The following is a 19,290-nucleotide window of genomic DNA, read 5'->3' on the forward strand; positions in this document are numbered from 1 at the left end:
GAAATTCATCAAAATGGGAAAGATAACAAGATGATTTGATCGTTACTTATCTGTTTTTATCATCGATTCAGTGTTCTGATTCCTGTTAACGTTTTAATCTTGTTGTATTGTGCCAATGAAGTTCGGAGATTCCCGGACTTCTCTGTCACTCAAAACGGCTTACGCTCGAAACCCAACAATGCCTTGTGCGTGAACCGAGAGGGAAACAGAGAGGGACAGAAGAGACGCCATTGTCACACCTCCTGAAGGACCAAGCCACCTGCTTTAGCGGTCATCGCGGCTCCTGACCTGGGCAGTCACTGGCCTTTTACCGAATGACGAGGTATTTGTTTCGCTCTTTCTCTTTGTTCTTTCTGTGTTCGTGGGCCGAAGCTCCCACGTTCACTCGCATACAGGTACGAGGAATTTTGTTCATTTCCCGTCTCACATATGGGCGATTGAAAGTAGAGTGGAATCCTGAATGACCGTTTTAACCCTGTCATGCAGGCAGCTATATTTCGTTTTTGGGGGGCGCACATGCTGGATCACTGCGATGTTGGATATGTTCGTGTTCATGTAGATTACGGGATTTTCCTCTTCAATTCGTATTCATAATGTGTGCACACATGAAGAGGATTAAGGCACTTGCCTGACCTGTGCAGTTGGAATATGTATGCGCAGGCCAGGCATCTCTTCCTTTCTTTTCTTTTTTGTTTTGCCAGTTTTGCAGATGTGGTGTAGCGTATATGGATCAGCCTATACGCTTTTACGCCTCCTGAAACTAGGACTCGTAACAGGTCTGCACATTTCATAACCACAGAGACTGAGAAAAAAAACCCCAAACGATTACCACCCTCGATCAGCAATGCCTATACAGGGATGGTTCTCTCGTACCCATTACCCTGGGGTTGAAAGTCCCCGGGTGAACTGAACTTCTCGGCCAGTGCGCCTGTCCTTTAGCTGACTGAGGAACCCTTTTCCTCCCCGAGTCGATGGGGTCAAATTCTGACGATTTTAAGACAGCAGCACGCGTCCGTCATCTCAGGCAACGTTGCCGATATCATGTTAACTTATTCATTTTCAGTGCTTCTCCTGGTCGTTGTCTGTCCCTGTCTGTTTGTGTCTCTCTCTCACCCCTCCCCTCCCTTTCTTTGTCCCCGTCTGCTGCCTGTTTCATTTAATGCACACACAAGCAATGAAAATGTTTTCAAACTTCCATGACTTTAATTCATTCTATCAACACGCATTTGGATCATGGCTGAAACGCCTACACACACACACACACACACACACACACACACACACACACACTCACACACACACACACACACACACACACACACACACACAAACACACACCAGACACCAATCGGGAAAACCCATGAGTTTGGGTTTTTCCGTACTGAGTTCACTAAGAGACTTAGGATCATCATCCCTGAACAGTTGAAACGAAAGTGTTGCCACACAACACAAATCCAGCAACAAGTGATTTTCGTGTCATTACTTCCCAAGCGCAATGCAACACGCGCTGGCAGTGTTTCTGGAACAACACCGGTGATTTGGGGAATAATCAACCACGAAACGGTCGGCCTACGGCGTACGCACATTACACTACTTCAGTCGCCTTTCATCTGGATTTGACTCGGGGGGGGAAATCGTGAGTACTGCTTTTGTGTCGGCATACGCGTGTTGGTTGTGTATTTGTGAGGTTGGGAAGAGGGGACGTGTCTAATGAATTCGATGTTATATATGTGTCCGTGCCAGAAGGTTGATGCACACCCACTGCGAGATCGAAACACAAACAAAAAGCTAGGTGAGCGTTCACACCACGAGCGGCCGGATGTTTCAAAACGTGTTGTTTTGGTATGTACGGCATGTCGATCCAGCGGCGCCGGTTCCGCACACCACCGACACTGGTTCCCAAGATGTAGAGTTGAGTTTAACGACCTATCGGCAGAAAGCCCTTAAGGTCAAGTTGTTCTCGACAGATGTCCGGCAGTAGTCGATTTTCGGTGGTCAGATGTGATCCGTTGGTTCAGAAGGGAATCTTTGCCCCGATGGGTGTCGCAGTTGTTCGATGGTGTAGTCAGCCGGGTATCGTTCTCGGCTGTAGACTGGTATCCCACACCCCGCCCTCCCCTCCCCTCCCTCCCCTCCCACCACCTCGCAGCCGTCCTTTTGGCGGTGTCTGCGAACCTTGCGCAACTGAGACCACGGGGGACTCGGACCCGTCGACACCCAGTGAAGTGGCAGCCATACACGAAGCGAGACACACAGGCCCCCGACGCTAGCGAGGAGGGAAAGTCGGCGCGAGGAGGAACGAAACATTTATTTGGTTGTTTTTTTGTTTGTTTTGTTTTTTGTTTTTTTGGGGTTTTTTGTTTTTGTTTTTTTAGAATACCTGTATGAGTGTGGAAATATGTTTTGCACGTGGTAAGTGTGGGTGAATCGTGAGCTGTGCATGTTCACGTGTGTGTGCGAAAATGTGTGTGCTGTAACGCCGAGCCTCGACTGTTTCGAACATCAGGTGGTGAAAAATTGTTAAGTTTTTATTTTACCGGTTATTCAATGGTTAGTTGCTGGATAATTTTATTCGGAATTCAACTTATGATTGAACAGTTATTGATAAATTAGTAGTTTTTTGCATGTTTGCTTTGTGATAAATTAATACTTTTTATGTGCATTAATAAGACTTTGAAATGAATATTGTATTGTTAATTGGAAAATGGTATTAATGCATGAGTGGTGTGAAAGGACAGCAAATATAAGAAAATAACATAAGGGGACAGTAGAGGATTAGCTGGATGCTCGTTCAGTGTGTCAGAAGGAACCGGGAATTAAATGGAGTGCCAAGAGCTAAAAACATGGGAAGTGGAATCAGGGCTCCATGTTGACCGGTCACGGAGTGGAGGGACCCCTTGTGGAACTGATGTTCAACGGAGGAGGTGCTGCCCGAGTGTCCCACAAGTTGTGTGGGGTGGACATCGACACACGCTACTTTGAGTAGACATAACTGGCCGGCCTAGCGGGACTGAGGCGATCCTGGGATTGGATCAAGCAAGTTGTGCACAGCGAGAATTATGACTTGTGACAGTCAAGACATTTTGTTCCTGGGTTAAAAAAAAAAATTTAATTAACTTGTTTCCAGGTGACAGTGTGCATGAGCGGATGAAAAAACATTTTTCATTTTGTTTTAATAATTATAACTGGCTCAGGGGAAAATTCCTTGTGTCTGTTTCTTCTGTTTACACGCACCCTTCCCCTCCCTTTCCCCGCTGTCCAGTCACCCAGCCGTGCAGAGCGGGTCTTTACCGTCAACGCGAGCTCTCGAGCTCGAGCTCAGGCCCACAAACTACAAGGTAGTCGTCGGGGAAAACCCGAGGACCGCAGACGCAACCTCCCTTCTCCATCTGTCTCTGTCCAGCCGCCGGCAGCAGCTCACGTGTATGGAGTCCGGTCCATTGTTTGATGTTCTCATGCCAGTTCTTCCCCTGTCTTCCTCTTCTCCCGCCCTCGATGGTGCCTTGCATGTTTGTTTTGGACAGACTGGTGTGTCGAGTGTTGTACCCAAACCATATCAGCGACCGAGTTTGAAAACACGGAAGAGAGAATTACAAATAATTATGTTGGCAGCAGTCGCTTCTGCCTCTCCCGCGTCGTCACTCAGCCGCGCTGTCCCAAGCGAGCGAGGCTGGCTGAAATCCCTGAAAGTGGCCTTCACCTTCATCATGTTTGCGTGGCGTGATCCTGGTTGGGTTTTGTTGTCGTTTTTTGTTTTCTTTTTCTTTCTTTTGCACACGTCACTTTTTCAGGTCTTTCAGTCTCTGTTGGTGTAAACAGCCTTCACCTTGGCTGCGTTGTGACTTGTTTGGTCTCTCAGTCAAGTCAGTGTGTGGATGTGCGTGTGCGTTTCGGTCTGTTCAGCAGTGTGCGACTTACTGAGCAGTCACGTTGTTGGCAGTCGTCAAAGTCTGCTCGCGTTTCAGTTTACAGAAAGATCGTTGGTTACGCCTTTCTCTGTGTGTGTGTGTGTGTGTGTGTGTGTGTAGCCACTCCCGATGTAATGAATCATCAAGAACGATTTCATTTGGTTCGACTGTTACAGTACACTCGAATGTCTCGGTCATGTTCATGGCTCTTTTTTTCATTTTTGAGTCGAACTTACACATATCTATGTACTTAACATATGTTTTGGTGTCATATACTGTACCATGTCAAACTGATGCAAACTAGGCCTATGGTTTGCTCTGTTTGGCCAACTTACACATATCTATGTACTTGACATATGTATTACTATGATATGCATTAAGTCTTCTTCTTCTTTTTTTCTTCTTCTTCTTCTTCTTCTTCTTTTTTCCGAAACCTACACTGTCACGGTGTTCGCTAAAAATAACTCCTATTTTCATTCGCTAAAGCTGCTCCGCGTTTTCCTTGTCCGTTTGCCATTGCAGGTTGTATGGCGCACTCTTGGCATCAAAATATGTCTCCTTGATTGTGCGTCGCCTTCGACTGTGACGATGACACCCATGCACTTCTAAGCCTCTGTTGCCTTTCCCCTTTCTAGTTAAATCAGAGCTGACCGCAAAATTACAGATGCTGATTCTGCAAAGAAAGACAGAACTCACTTTTTAAAAAAGAGATGAAGATGCAGTGCTTCCGCCGCCGGTACATGAATAATACTTTACAGGTCACAGTGAATAATACTTTGCAGGTCACAGTGAATAACACTTTGCAGGTCACAGTGAATAACACTTTGCATGTCACAGTGAAGCAGTCACACAGAAGCATCTTTGGATCATTGAACTGCTCACATGGAAACAAACATGCATGTGTGCACACACACGGCGCACACACACACACTCTCTCTCTCTCTCTAAGCTGGGCAAAGATTACGGTTTCACCCTATTACATATATATATATATATATATATATATATATATCAGGATATCTCCCTAAAGGTCCAACTTAATTGCTGCCTCCGAATGGTTCAAAGTGGCCTTTACACCCCACACCACCACCTGCCCCATCCCCCATCATCATCGCTCTCCCCTATCCCAGCCATTTGATGACATGCATGAAACATCTTTGAAAAGTCATACAGTTTTAATGGCCCCGCCAAAAAAAAGACTGAGGTTCAGTTTACTTCCAATTGTTTTGCTTAGTCCACTGTTGTGCGCGCGCGCGCGCACACACACACACACACACACACACACACACACACATCGTCACACACACACTGGAATGATGTCACTTTGGTTACTAAAAATAACTGGAAGTTTTGCCGTGTGCCACGTTAGTCACAGTTTACATTTTGTTTGCCTCCAATGACACACACACACACACACACACTGAAAACAATATCACTTTGGTCGCGACAAGATTTCACTCGCCGCTAAAGTTGTGCCGCCGCCTGTGCAGGTGAACTGACTCGGTTCAGAAGATACGTGCTTTGTTATGAATACCATGCCATGTGTTTCAGTCAATATGGATTCCGTTTTGAAATATTGAAACGATGTTTGATTGCAATTTGCAAAATATTTTAAATTTGGAATTATTCAGTGGCGAATGACGTGCATGGATACTTCCCAGGCTGTTCATGTCTCTGAGAAAATGGCACTGAGCATGAAATCAGCCCACAGACTTCAAGTTCAGTCTCAGCTTGTTTCGGCATAGCCGTCGGAATGGATCGGCTCAGCGGAACACGAGTGTTAGGATGCAACAGCGCAACAATTTACGATTAATGACAACTCTCTTTGGATCAATAACTGGAAGACGCCGCGGCAGAAAGAAAGATAAGACGTTTGTGACGGACACTGCCGGGGATATTGCCCGCACAGGTTGCTTTGCCCATAACTGATAATGCGCAATATTGTTTCAATTCATCTTCATCCGCCTATCATATTTGAATACACTTATTACTCGCCGGGTAACTGTTGAACTGACAATTGTGATTTTGCCAGTTCAATATTTTGCGGTCATGTGCATTGTTAAACTACCAGAAGCAGGCAGAATCGTTACGTGTGTAAATTCCCTCTCTCTCTCTCTGAAAATTCGTATAACTTGAATGGTCAGTACAGTACAACTTTAGAAAAGACTGATAACATTATTGCCAAAATATTGTCGCCTCGATATATGCATTATACCATATCAAACAACAGGCATGAAAAACTGAACTCAGTCACACAAAAGACCACAAACAAAAACTTGCAACAACAGAACGACGCAAGCTGAGGAGAAATCGACACGGTTTCCCAGACGAGTTGACAAGCTCTGATCAGCCCACACAGCCAGCACGCACACTCGAACCATTTACTCTTTCCTCGTTTCGCGCGCGTTTCATTCTAGGAAGGGAGTGACCGTTTTTCACAGCCAGGGCCACTTTTTGCAGCTGGCGTGAAGTAGCAGGGACGCTTTTTTCCCGTGGGTGTTCTCTCTCACTGCGGTATGTAGAATTGTGACATTCTGTGGCACAACCGGGCGGGCTGACTTTCATTTTGAAAACCTTGTATTCAGCATTGTCTGTTTCAACTTTATGGTGATGACTCCCGACACCCCCCTCATCACACCCGTTATTTTTTTCTTCGCCAGTTATGAAAATGTGATACAGCGGCTGTGGTCAGGTTGTACATGGGGGTGGGTTACTGTAGGTGTTTCTACTGAACTGAAAACAGCTTGTCAAATATCGTAGTTCTTTTTTGCACTTTTGCCATTATTGTTATGAAGTGAGTACAGGGAACACTAAAACTGAGATATGATCTGACGGCCCTGCCGCTGTGGGGCAAGTGAAAGCGTGATCGCGGCTTGCAATACGTCAAAATTATCCCCGGCGTAGCAATGATCAACCAGTCTTTTATGCTCCGCTGAGATAGTAAAAGTCCGTTAGGACTTAGTGCTCAGCTGTCAGTCAGTGTCGTATCACTTGCTTAGTAGGGGTATTAGGTAAACAGATTGCTCCATCCTTGTCCGACAAAAGCCAGACTGGGGCCAGCCTTACCGAGAGCTCAGTTCTGTCCCATGTCATCTGTCAAGTTCAGTCACAGCTGAGAGAAATCCAGGGAAACTCAGGCGATGGCATAGACACTTTCACGGCACAGGAAAGGTTGAACAAGTGACAACCGTGGTCACACAAGATATGGCCGGTAAACATAAAAGCAATAAACACAATGACTTGCATCAACAGAAGGACCAGAGAGACAACTGACCTGTAGCGTAACTTTCCCGGCATCGCACTGGCATTGAAGGTTGCTTCATCTGCATACTCACTGTAATGTTGACGTGGCGCCCTCTTATAGGGTAGAACTCTGATCAAGCTTCAACTCGCAGGTAAATCTCGTTTTAATCTTTCAGTTCTACCCTATCAAAGGGCGCCATTTAAGATGAAGTATGGTTGAGAATTCCCTGGCATTGACCTGTAAAAGGCAGGATCATTTTAAATCACTTAATTTCTCAGTGATGGTTCTGATGCGATACGTTTCATTCCATTGTGTACCATATAATTTGCACAGAATCAGATAACAAGAGTTTTATTGTTGTTGTTTTTAACATTGCCATAGAAGACTAAAACGTTTAAGTTTTAAGAGTGGCGCGAAACAAGGCTGTGTGCTCGCTTCTGTGCTGATTAACTTGTTTTTGCGCAAGTGCTGCTTCATGCTGTTGGAGACCTTAATCTGGGTATCTACACCGGGTACTGCCTGGTGGATCAGTCTTCGAGTTAAGACAATTTCTGCTGCGACAAAAGGCACAGGAAAGGCTTATAACGGAAGTTGCCTGCCATCTGCTGATGATTGTGCACTGATGGCCCACAAGGAGAACCACCATCAGACTATTATCGACAAGTGCCCCCGCTCCCCCGCCCCCAACCCCCACACCCAGAAGCCATGGATTATCATTAATTGAACACCGCTGAAGAATGTTGATGCATTTAATCACTTGGGCAGCGCCATCTCTAACGATAGTTCCCTGGACAGGGAGAGTACAGCCAGGATACAGAAAGCTTACCAAGCTTTTGGCAGACCCGTACCAAAGTCTTGCAAAGGGCATTCGCATCTCTACCAAGCTCACAGTGTACAATGCAGTAGAATTCCACCAATGCTCTACAGCTGCAGAACATGAGATGTCACCGCAGGCACATCAAACGGCTGGAGCCATTCCACACACGTTCCATGATGTCAATCATACAGACATGCTGGCAGGACCAGATCACTAACCAAAAAGTCCTGACTAGGTCCAGTATAGATGGTCTGGCCATGTCATCCATGTGGAAAGGTTCAGAATTCCCCGAAAGCTCTTCTATGGGCAGCTGGCGCATGGCAGTTGCACATGGAAGCCCAAAGAAGAGGTACAAAGTTACTTCAAAACCAACCTCAAACGGGCAAACCTTCAGCCTTGGCAGCTTGAGACTGCTGCTGCTGATAGAAGCAGCTGTGTTGCTCCGACAAAAACTGCAGTGAGGACATTTGATGGAGACTACCGCCAGTGCTTTGCTGCTGCTCCGGTGACACAGAGCTACATCTGCCCCTACCCTGCCTGCTGGCGTTCCATGCCCCACATGCAGCCGCTTGTGTGCTTTGGACTTTGGGATCCAATGCCACATGCATGTCCTTGATGACTTCCATCGATGATGGCACAACATATTGTCATCTTTGTTTCCCGTTGAGACAACTTTGATGATGATGATCAGACTTAAACGGGTAAAAGATTGTAGATAAGCATACATGACTGCTACGGAAGGTAGATATGCCAAGTGTCAAATGATATGAAAATGTAAGCAAAAAATGAATTGGTTGAAAAGGGAAATGGGCGTGGCTCTATGGAGCTGATCAAATCATACATTTGTTACAGGACAACATGGCGACAGAGTCAAAATCGGAAGACAGTGAGTCCCTCAATGGTCCACCTGGCTCAGGTAGCTCGGCTCCAGCATGCACAGGACTCTCGTCTTCTTGTCTTCAGGTCAGCGCTAAAAATAACCCAGTTCACAGAAAACAGACTGAACTGGGAGGCAGTGAGAGTGAAGACAGCAGTGTAAGGAGATCCTGTCCTCTGAAAAACTTGGAGAAAGTCAGTGCGGGAATGAAAGAGAGAGAGAGAGATAATGCACGTGCCGTGTTTCTCTGTGTGTGTATGTGTGTGTATTTGTGTGTGTGAATGATATATATATCTATATATGTACATACGTTGACCATTCATTTTCCTTTTTTTTTTTAAATTCTCCTCTACACATATTCAGAATGACTTGACTTACTTGACTTATTCCTCTTGATTCCGTGGGGAACATAGGGCCGCAACAACACTCCTCCAACGCACCCGGCTCTGGCTGGTCCTCTTCAGTTCGGCCCACGTCATTCCGGCCGCCCTTGTCTCTGCCTCAATGCTTCTCCGCCAGGTCTGCTTCGGACGGCCAACTTTCCTTTTCCCCTGTGGGTTCCAATCAAGAGCCTGTCTTGTGATGTTTGTTGCAGGCTTGCGTAGTGTATGGCCTATCCATCCCCATTTCCGTTTCTTGATTTCCGTCTCCAGTGGGGCCTGTTTTGTCATGTTCCAAAGTTCTTCATTGGAGACAACCTCTGGCCATCTGATGTTCAGGATGTTTCTTAGACATCTGTTGGCGAATGTCTGAAGCTTGTGGGTGCTGGTCTTTGTCACTCTCCACGTCTCTGAGCCATAGAGTAGAACCGACTTCACGTTGGTGTTAAAAATCCGGATCTTGTTGCGGATTGAGAGGGCTGTCGATCTCCAGATTGGTCGAAGGGTGTTGAAGGCGTGTCTTGCTTTGTTGATACGGCTCTTGATGTCTTCGTCCGTCCCTCCGTCTTTGCTGACAACACTGCCTAAGTAGACAAACTTGTCAACCTCCTTGATGTTCTCTTGGTGTAGTTGCACTGGATCTTCTTGTTGTTGACCCTCATGACCTCTGTTTTCCCAATGTTGATTTGGAGTCCAGTCTTCTCAGCTTCTTCTGCCACACGACATAGTTTCTCCTGCGCATCTTGCTGCCTGTGGGAGAGAAGACTTATGTCATCTGCGAAGTCTAGGTCCTCCAGCTGTTTAGTGAAAGTCCACTGGATGCCTGTCCTCCGATCTGCTGTAGACTGCCTCATGACCCAGTCAACCACCATCAGGAAAATGGTCGGTGAGAGCAAACAACCCTGACGGACGCCGGTTTTCACACTGAAAGGTTCCGTCAGTTTCCCGTCGTGGATCACTTGACAGGTGGCGTCTTCGTACATTTGCTGGATGATGGTTACAAACTTTGGTGGAAATCCATAGTGGTACATCAGTCTCCAGATGACATCTCGGTCGACACTGTCAAAAGCTTTTTGAAAGTCGACAAAGACTGTGTACAGGGGGGTCTGCCACTCCAGGGACTGCTCGATGATGATGCGCATGGTTGCGATGTGATCCGTGCACGAGCGATCTTGTCGGAAGCCTGCTTGTTCGTCCCGAAGTGTCGTGTCCAAAGCGTTCTTCAGTCTCTCAAGAATGATTCTGCTCAGTACCTTGCCCGGAATAGACAACAGCATGATTCCCCGCCAGCTGTTGCAGGATGAAAGGTCCCCTTTCTTTGGCAGCTTTACAAGATGTCCTCTTTTCCAGTCTTTTGGCACTCGCTTCTGTTCCCAGATCTTGCAAAGGAGAGGGTGCAGCATCTCAGTTGAAGTCTGGATGTCGGCCTTCAGAGCTTCAGGTGGAATTCCATCTGGGCCGGCTGCCTTTCCTGACTTGAGGGACTTGATGGCCTTGACGATCTCGGTCTTGCTGGGAGGGTTGGTGATGATGTCGAGGAGCTTGGTAGGTGGCGGGATGTCTGGTGGGGCGGGTGGTGCTGGTCGGTTGAGCGTTTCTTTGAAATGCTCCGCCCATCTTGTTCTCTGCTGTTCTTCGCCAAGGATGGTGTTTCCGTCTTTGTCCTTGACGGGCCGGCTTGGGTTGCTGTTTTTCCCCGGAGAGTGTCCTGGTGATCTCATACAGGCGCTTCATGTTCCGCTGACCTGCTGCACTCTCAGCTTCTGCTGTCAGTTCCTCGATGTAGGTTCTTTTATCTGTTCTCGCACTTCGCTTTACTTGTCGGTTCGTCTCCCAGTACTGTGCTTGTAGCTCATGTCTCTCGGCTTGATCTTGCGTGCAGTTGATCTGGTCTTTCAAATGCTTCCTCTCAGTGATGAGTGTCCAGGTGTCTGTTGATAGCCACTCTTTGTGCTTCCTCGTTTTCTTGCCCAGGACTGTTTTGCAAGTTGTTGTCCAGGTCTCTCGAAGGCTGTGCCAATGTTCTTCTATTGAGTCCTCTGGGAGTTGGGAAAGCACACTGAACTTATTCCTCAATTCAATCTTGAACTCTTCTGCTTTGAGTTTCTCCTTCAAGCTGTGCACGTTGTACTTGTGCGATGGTCTTGCGGCCTGGTCGTTGTAGGCCTTCAGCTTGGTTTTGAGTGCTGCCACAACCAGGTGGTGATCCGATGCTGCGTCTGCGCCGCGCTTTACCCTGACGTCGTGCAGGCTTCGTCTCCACTTACGACCGATGGTGATGTGGTTGATCTGGTTCTCGGTCTTGCCGTCAGGGGAAACCCACGTGGTCTTATGGATGGTCTTGTGGGGAAACAAGGTGCCTCCAATGACCAGGTCATTGAAGGTGCAGAACTCCATGAAAAGTTCTCCATTCTCATTCTGTACTCCAGTGCCGTGTCTGCCCATGATGAGCTCTCTGTTTGTGTTGTCGGCGCCTACCTTGGCATTCAGGTCTCCCATGAGGATCTTCATATCTCTTTTGGGTGTCTTGTCTATGACTGCTTGGACTTGTTGGTAAAAATCATCCTTCTCTTTGATGACTGCCACGTTGGTAGGGGCGTAGCACTGAATGATGGTAACTTTCCTGCCCTTTGAATTGAAGCGTGCCGTGAGGATCCTTGGTGACATAGGCTCCCAGGACAGCAGTGCTCGTGTTGCTTCGGGTGTCATCAGCAACGCTACTCCATGGGTGTGGGGTTGGCCTTCTTCCTGTCCAGAGTGGATGATGGTGTCTCCACTCACTAGTTGCGTTCTTCCTGATCCTGTCCATATTGTCTCACATAGGCCTAGAATCTTCAAGTTGTACCTTTGCATCTCACGACAGACTTGAGCTGTTTTGCCTGTCTCGTATAGGGTTCTGATGTTCCAGGTCCCTATCCTGGTTTTGGCCTTGGTCGTCAGAAGAGTTGTCGGCGCACTGGCTTCCCAAGGGCTTTCACCAGCTCGCGTCATGGGCTGTACCAGAGAGTACCCCTCCTGGACCAAGCAGTTCTCAGAAATTGTTGTTGCAGTTTCTGTAACAGTCTTCTTTTTACAGAACCGGGTTGTTAGCCTAATTCAAACCCCCAACCTGGAGGACCAGTGGGTACTATTCGTCCTTTGACCTGTCTGACGGGTGGCCCTACCAGGAGACGAATCTCCCGCCAGCATAGCTCTCAGGGTTATTGAGACACGCAAGCCCCCCAACCACGGCAAGGTTGCACCCACTGGGAGGATTCAGAATGAGGATCACTATGTATTGACGGCTTCACACACACACACACACACACACACACACACACATATATATATATATATATATATATATATACACATATAGATAGATAGATGCAGATATAAATCATAGATAACTATGATTATATATATACATGTGTGTGTACGGAAAGAAGAAATGAAAGATCCAGATTTACATACAGATAGATCGAGAGACAAAGAAATAACGAAAGATATTATGAGAGTAACTTTTTTTCTTTTCTTTTTTTAAAAATAGATTTCTCTAAGGGAAGATCTGTTGGAGTCCTGGAGAGAAGCCATACATGAGAAATTTCCACAACGTTTCACCAGTACCTATATGATACCACCCGTATATTTCAACCGTGTACAGTACCTTGAAATTACTGTTGGAAGTGACGTCATCAAAAGTCCTCAACATGACCTGATGAGTGACGTCAGAAGTGACGAAGCCCTGCGACGTATTCATAATGCTCTGACTTCAATGTTTGAGAGGAATGGGAAAGCAGACGAAGATGAAGGTATGGTGGTGATTTTTTCCTTGTCGTTTGATCACTATCTGAACTGTGGTGGGAAAACAAACACGTTCCCACTGAAAAAAAGACCTGGTCATCCTTACAGCAGACGGGGATGTGGGAAGGAACGAAAATCATCAGAATGGTCAGCAATGACTTCAGGTGGAAAGCCAAACGACCCAACTGTGTGGTCAGAAAAGACAGCCTATTCCTTGCCACACGTGGACCTGTCCGTCTTCCCCAGACCTCGCGATCTCCAGCAGCGTGGTGAGTTTGACATCCTCATGTTGCACCGAACCCACGGAATCATTATCGTGAAGGTGGAATCTGTCGGGAACGATTTTGGAGACAGCGTGAGTCAGAGCGAGCAGGAGCACGTCATCCGTAAGAGAGTGAGACAGTCCCTGAAACAGCTGGACAGACAGGTGGGCGTTCTGAGGCACCTGGTGGGTGACGTCACCCAGGGAAGGGTTCCCATCACCAAGGTGCTGATGCTGCCCAATCTGCAGAGACGTGCTGTACGTGCAGCGCTGGAACAGGACCCTGCGCTGGACCAGGTATTTTTACCTTCTTTTCTTCTCTCATTTTTTTCGGTGTTAATATAACTATTTAATAAACTATTTGATTATATGAAACTTGATCAGTTTCTCTTATGAACATGCATACAGGCAACCATGCACCTGCGCAAGGACGAATGTATGCACATGAGTGCGGGAATCAACACACAAATGCGTGCGCGTATGCGTGCACACACACACACACACATACGCACACACACACACACACACACACACACACACACACACACACATTCACTAAGTCTACCTCCTCGTCCTTCTTTCTACTGTAACGGTATCAGCTTAACTCCTTGGAGACAGAATGCCCCACATCGCCCCTGTCCGTGCGTCCTTCCAAAGACCGTCAAACTTTTGTTTCAAAGTTCCTTCAGGACCAAATGCCCCAGTACGCCCCATCACTTCAGTGTCCAGACTCACTCAGTGGGCTTAGCATTGTTGGAGATCAAAAGTAAGCTGGCACACACCTGATGTATACTTGATGTTGTCTTCATGGCTTGCCGGATGACATCCGTGGCTTAGTTTTTTCCAGTGATTAAGGCACATGTACACTGTTTAGTTTGTGTTTTTTGCCAATTGTGAAAAGGATGTTTGTGTATATATGTCAACACACACACACACACACACACACACACATGAATGAACTGTCCTCATGCTCAGCTGTTCCTTCATCAGACTTTACTTTGACGCATGCTGGAAAGTTTTTGAACATTATGGAAATCTATAACATTGATTTTGTAAATGACATAGGTCAGGTCGCCATTATAGTCGAGAACAGAAATACACAGAGGAAAACATTTTTTGCCGAAATATTTGGATCGAAATTAAGCTGCTTGGTTATTGTGTTTACCGTTGTTCTCTTCGTGATATATATATATATATATATGTGTGTATGTGTGTGTGTGTGTGTGTCTATGTGTGTGCGTGTTTCCTATGGACGCATGCGTGCCTCTGTGTGTGTGAATCTTTTTTTTCCCCAGGCATTTCGCGATGGCTTGAATCAGTCTCTGTCAAGGGATGAAGCGTTACTAAAGTGCATCTTCTCTGACCATCTGCCACCCATCGGTCACCATGGAAATGTTGATGTTGATGTCACCGAGGAGATGTATTCTGATTGGTGGTTGCCGCTCATGAGCAGAATTACCTCCAGCAACATGGATAACAATATTTATGAGTCCATGATTGCAAGGTAAGTGCGTGCGTGTTTGTGTGTGTGTGTGTGTGTGTGTGTGTGTGTGTGTGCACGTTTGTGTGTGGGTTTGTGTGTGTGTGTTTGAAGGTTTAGTCTCACTATAAAAGTGATTAGACTAAATCCACAATAAAAGTGGTGAGACAAGACCCATTATCACACTGATGAGACTGAACCCATTGTAATACTGGGGAGGTGAGAACCATATATATATATATATATATATATATATATATATATATATATATATACCCATTATTACTCTGGCAACGTGAAACCCACTACAATACTGACATCAAAACCATGCATCACTGGCATTACAGTGGATTTATTCTCATCACTATAGATCGTTTTAATCTCACCCGTATTACCAAAGTTTTAGCTGAGTCCCGTCAGTATTTTAGAAGATTAGTCTCACCAGTTTTATAGCGGGTTTAGTCTCATCAGTATTGCAAAGGGTTTAGTGTCACAGCAGGTTTTTATGTCACCACTGCTGTGGCTTAGATACCATGGTGGGATAGTTCCACTCTGACGGGCTGTATATCTTCTACCCTTGAGACTTGTCATCGTAAAAGTGGTAATTCCACCGATCATTAAAAAAAAAAAAAAAAATTTAATGAAAAAAACATTACATTTCCACCATCATCCATTGTCATAATGCAATTTCATCCTCATTCCAATCCCAAAATTAAAAAATAACAACAATCCCAATCCCAAAAAACAAAAATTGAGAAATCTCTGATGGACGTGAGTTAGATGGAAAGTAGACAGACAGGCAGAGTATGTATCTTAATGTATGCAGCGTATCATTTCATGAAAGGTCGATGCAGTTTTTTGGTTCATTCAGGTTTTGCGGCCCCGCCACCAAGCTGTATGTGCACACAGCGCATAATCCACGTGCTGAGGTGTCCACACTCTCCGAGGCTGTCCTTCACACTTCACGCTGTTTCACTGGACACATTCTCCCAGAAAGACAGGTAAAAAGTGCGTGTGTGTGTGTGTGTGCGTATGTGTGTGTGTGTGTGTGTGAGTGTGTGGTTGTTGATTTAATGTATGTTCATTCATGTTTTTTAGACGTCAAATAAATGTGTACAGTGAATGTGTTTATGTGTATGGGAACGTGTACGAATTGTGTATAATTACAAATAAGAGAATAAACAGAAATTGAGAATGGAGAAGGACATTTGGGGAACGGAAACAAACTACGCAATCCAGTTAATTAAAGATAGAATCTACTAACAAAAACAAGTAAGGGTCTAATGTCAGAATAGCTTGGAATAATGTGTGTGGGAGTACTGCTGCTGTTTCAGGTTGGGGTTTTTTCCCACAAGCACAGATGATGAGGGAGCAAAAAAAACAAACAGCGCCAAAAAACAAAAACCAGTATTTGGGATGGTACCTGTATGTTGTTCACCATGTCACAGGTGATGATGCTGAAAGACCCATCTCCGAGGGTGTTTCTGTCGGGTCCCCCAGGCACAGGGAAGTCTCTGATGCTGACGCTGAAGACAAAGGAATGGCTCCGACAGGGACACACTGTTATGATCATCAGTCTATGGACTGCAATTCATGCCGCTTCCCTCCAGATGTGCAGCCAGGTGTGTGCCTTGGTGTGTGTAGTTGTTATAGTGTGCAGGTAGTGTCAACGGCACCACCCCCACTCTGCTTCCCCTCCCTCATCCCTTCACCCCCCCTCTCCACCTTCTTGCTCTCCTATCCTCTCTGCCCTACCCCTTTCCCATTTCCTTGGTAAGAAATGTTGAGTTAGTGCTGCTATGTGCTGTGTAGCTATGGCTACTTTTTGTTTAGTTTTTGTAAACACTTCATAAAAAAACCACACTCCAGTGGGCCCTACTATTGGTATGTGGGAGAGTGAGCGTGTGCATCAACCCTTCTGTTCCTCTCTATCTGCGATAATACCTAAATTCCTCTTCCCCTTCTTTACCCTCTTATATTTCTCCCTTTGTTTCACACAGTGATGAAACGGATCTGCTGTGCTGTTGTTGTTTTTAATCTGCAGCAGCATCTGTAGTATGGTTTTGATGTTAAATGTTGTGGAAACTCTGTTTGAAATTATATGTGTTGAAGTGTCCACAACCATGCTGAAACAGTCACACTTTGAGCAAAACTAGCAAAACATGATTTCATATATCTGTGCCTTTCTCTGTTAAAATCATGCTCACCTGTTGACAGGTTGAACGGGAAGTGACGACAGAGCAAGCTGGAAGACTACTCCATGTGCTGAACAGGAAGCCAGACTTTGAAAACATTATCAATGAACTTCAACAATTCAAATGTCACACTGAAATACAGTTGAAGCTGGAAAATGCATCCTCTGACAGTGACTGCAGTGGAACCACTGATGGTGATTTGGAAGGAGAAGACTCAAACTGTACACAAGGAATAGAAATCAGTGAACCTCAGCCTTCCCCATCTTCAGGTCATGGCAGGGAAGGTTTCAGAGCACTAGAACCTAGAGATGGCCGTCAACACTGTCACACAACTGATCCCACACAGCCACACGATCAGCCAGGACCAAAGCATTCCACAGATGCTCATCAGAAACTGTTCGTCATGGTGAACGAAGCTCCGTGGTTCCTTGACTATCTGATGCTGATACTGGAAGGAGTCCTTGGAAAAGACGGGTTCGTGATTTGGGTGGCCACCTCCCTCCCTTGCCCTCCACCATCCACCTTTGCGTGCTATGAAGTGACCCAGAATGTTCGCCGTCCACCTGCTGTCGTCAGACAGATGACCACAACTCCAGCTTACCGCACGTTCAGCCGGGTGAAGTACACGTCAGAGGAGAACGGTGTTTTGTCAAGCGTGCCCTTTCCAACAGACGGTCCAAGGGTGAAAAGAATTCAACACGATGACCACAGTTCAGTGGAAACGTGGGACTGCGAACAGTGCGGGATGGCGGTGGCTGCCTTTCTGACCCACGACTTGAAGATTTGTACGTAAAGAAAATTACACTAATAAATACACATAATGTAGACATGCACTAATCCACTCACAGTAACACATCTGCTTGCATTCACGAAGTACTCACACGCTACACACACACACGCACGTGCGAACAAAACTGTCGTGCTCAACTGTTCCTTTATCAAACTTTACTTTGACATGTATTGGGTTTTTTTTAACACTATGGAAATCTATAATGTTGATTTTGAGCAAGAACGAATATACAGACACATAAAAATACTCTTGCAAACATAGGCATGTGCACACACACACACACACACACACACACACACACACACACACACACATATATATATACATACATACATACAACACCCCCATCCCCACCCCCACCCACCCACAAATAGCAACATGCACAGGCATATAACACACACATGCATATATCTTGCTGTCTGATGAAATGTTTTCCTTTTAAGGTGATGGAGCTGGTGAGTCTTCCGCCCTTCTTGAAGCATCGGAAAACAAGCTTCACTTCAGTGACGTTCTGATCTCTGGGTATCTGCCAAACCTCGTCACCACGTCAACATGGGAAACCAGTCTTCCAGCAGCCAGGAAAGCAGGATTTCTCAAAGGCCTTGACAGCAAGGGCATCAGATTTGACGTCATTGGAAAGGATGACGTGGGGGGGTACCAAAGGCTGGCCGTTCCACCATGCACGGATCGGGTGCAGGTTGCAGAGGCTGACATGATCAAGGGCTTGGAGAGGGTGGTGGTTGTGGTCTTGGGGAAACGGGGGCTCCCTTTGGCGGTCCCACGTTACGTGGACCCCTTGTTTGACGTCATGGGCTGCTGCACGTCACAGCTCGTCATCGCTGGAGATGATGAGTAGACAAATGTTTCTGTCCACGTTTTGACTGAGGTCTGAATGACAGACAAGGAATGTGTAGAGTGTGAAAAAGGTTTCAAAACATGTGTTTGTCTTCCAGCTGGACAGCTTTCCTGTTTACAAAGGGTTCAAAACAATGTGGCAAAATGTGTTCTGAAAAAAGCGTGAACTTAATCCACAACTTTTTTTGGTGGGAGTGGGAGGGGGGGGGTTGTGTTTTTTGTATGATTGCTGCACTGGTTCACTATGAAAGTTCGATGTGAATAAATTCCATTTCTTGCCGATCACTGTTTTGATGGCTCATATCAGGTGTAGTATTGAAAATAAACAAACTTTTTGTGTTAAATATGATGGAGAGATTAATGTCAGATGCATCTTTGGGGTTTAATTCCAGCGATGTGATTGCTATTGTGTTTGGTTTTCTGTCCTGGGATTTTTTCTGTCCTGGGATTTTTTTCATTTAACCTGATGTTAAACATTTGTGTTTTTTCTTGTTCGCTCTGTAAATGAGGGTTTTGAGTGAGGGGGAATTTACTGTGACTCAGTATCAGGGTGTCATCACAACGCAGTTCATTCCTTACTGGAGACCATTATCCTTATTGAATGTTTCTTATTACATTGTATTATCACGCTTTGCTGAACGCTTGCGACGTGTAGTTCCAAGCATCATCCATGACAGTCAGAATTATTTAAGGCAGCTG

General features: G+C 45.9%; 2 protein-coding genes across 7 annotated transcripts; both read left to right on the plus strand.

Moving 5' to 3' along the window:
* Positions 1-225: 225 nt before the first annotated feature.
* LOC143291499 (uncharacterized) lies at positions 226-14,904 on the plus strand. Of its 6 annotated transcripts, none has more exons than XM_076601382.1 (4): positions 226-322; positions 8,822-9,040; positions 12,756-13,568; positions 14,567-14,904. In XM_076601382.1, the coding sequence occupies exons 2-4, from the start codon at positions 8,828-8,830 to the stop codon at positions 14,777-14,779; spliced, it is 1,239 nt and encodes a 412-aa protein (XP_076457497.1). In that variant the 5' UTR covers positions 226-322; positions 8,822-8,827; the 3' UTR covers positions 14,780-14,904. The 6 variants fall into 6 exon arrangements, with proteins under 6 accessions (XP_076457497.1, XP_076457500.1, XP_076457495.1 ...); XM_076601385.1 differs by having other exon boundaries at positions 8,822-8,932; positions 13,118-13,568; XM_076601380.1 differs by lacking the exon at positions 226-322 and adding an exon at positions 6,351-6,422.
* Positions 14,905-15,367: 463 nt separating this feature from the next.
* Positions 15,368-18,805, plus strand: LOC143291500 (uncharacterized). Its single transcript, XM_076601387.1, has 4 exons — positions 15,368-15,752; positions 16,200-16,373; positions 16,969-17,731; positions 18,180-18,805. The coding sequence occupies exons 1-4, from the start codon at positions 15,558-15,560 to the stop codon at positions 18,590-18,592; spliced, it is 1,545 nt and encodes a 514-aa protein (XP_076457502.1). The 5' UTR covers positions 15,368-15,557; the 3' UTR covers positions 18,593-18,805.
* The last annotated feature ends 485 nt before the right edge of the window (positions 18,806-19,290 follow it).

This window comes from Babylonia areolata, chromosome 17, assembly GCF_041734735.1.
Source record: "Babylonia areolata isolate BAREFJ2019XMU chromosome 17, ASM4173473v1, whole genome shotgun sequence".
Lineage (NCBI taxonomy): Eukaryota > Metazoa > Mollusca > Gastropoda > Neogastropoda > Buccinidae > Babylonia > Babylonia areolata.

Excerpts from the sequence above, each read along its gene's own strand:
- LOC143291499 (XM_076601382.1), top strand. The coding sequence starts at position 8,828 with ATGGCGACAGAGTCAAAATCGGAAGACAGTGAGTCCCTCAATGGTCCA. Across the intron at positions 9,041-12,755 it reads CTCTGAAAAACTTGGAGAAA|ATTTCTCTAAGGGAAGATCT; the intron begins GTCAGTGCGGGA and ends TTTTAAAAATAG. Across the intron at positions 13,569-14,566 it reads AGGACCCTGCGCTGGACCAG|GCATTTCGCGATGGCTTGAA; the intron begins GTATTTTTACCT and ends TTTTTTCCCCAG.
- LOC143291500 (XM_076601387.1), top strand. The coding sequence starts at position 15,558 with ATGTATCTTAATGTATGCAGCGTATCATTTCATGAAAGGTCGATGCAG. Across the intron at positions 16,374-16,968 it reads CCCTCCAGATGTGCAGCCAG|GTTGAACGGGAAGTGACGAC; the intron begins GTGTGTGCCTTG and ends ACCTGTTGACAG. Across the intron at positions 17,732-18,179 it reads GACCCACGACTTGAAGATTT|GTGATGGAGCTGGTGAGTCT; the intron begins GTACGTAAAGAA and ends TTTCCTTTTAAG.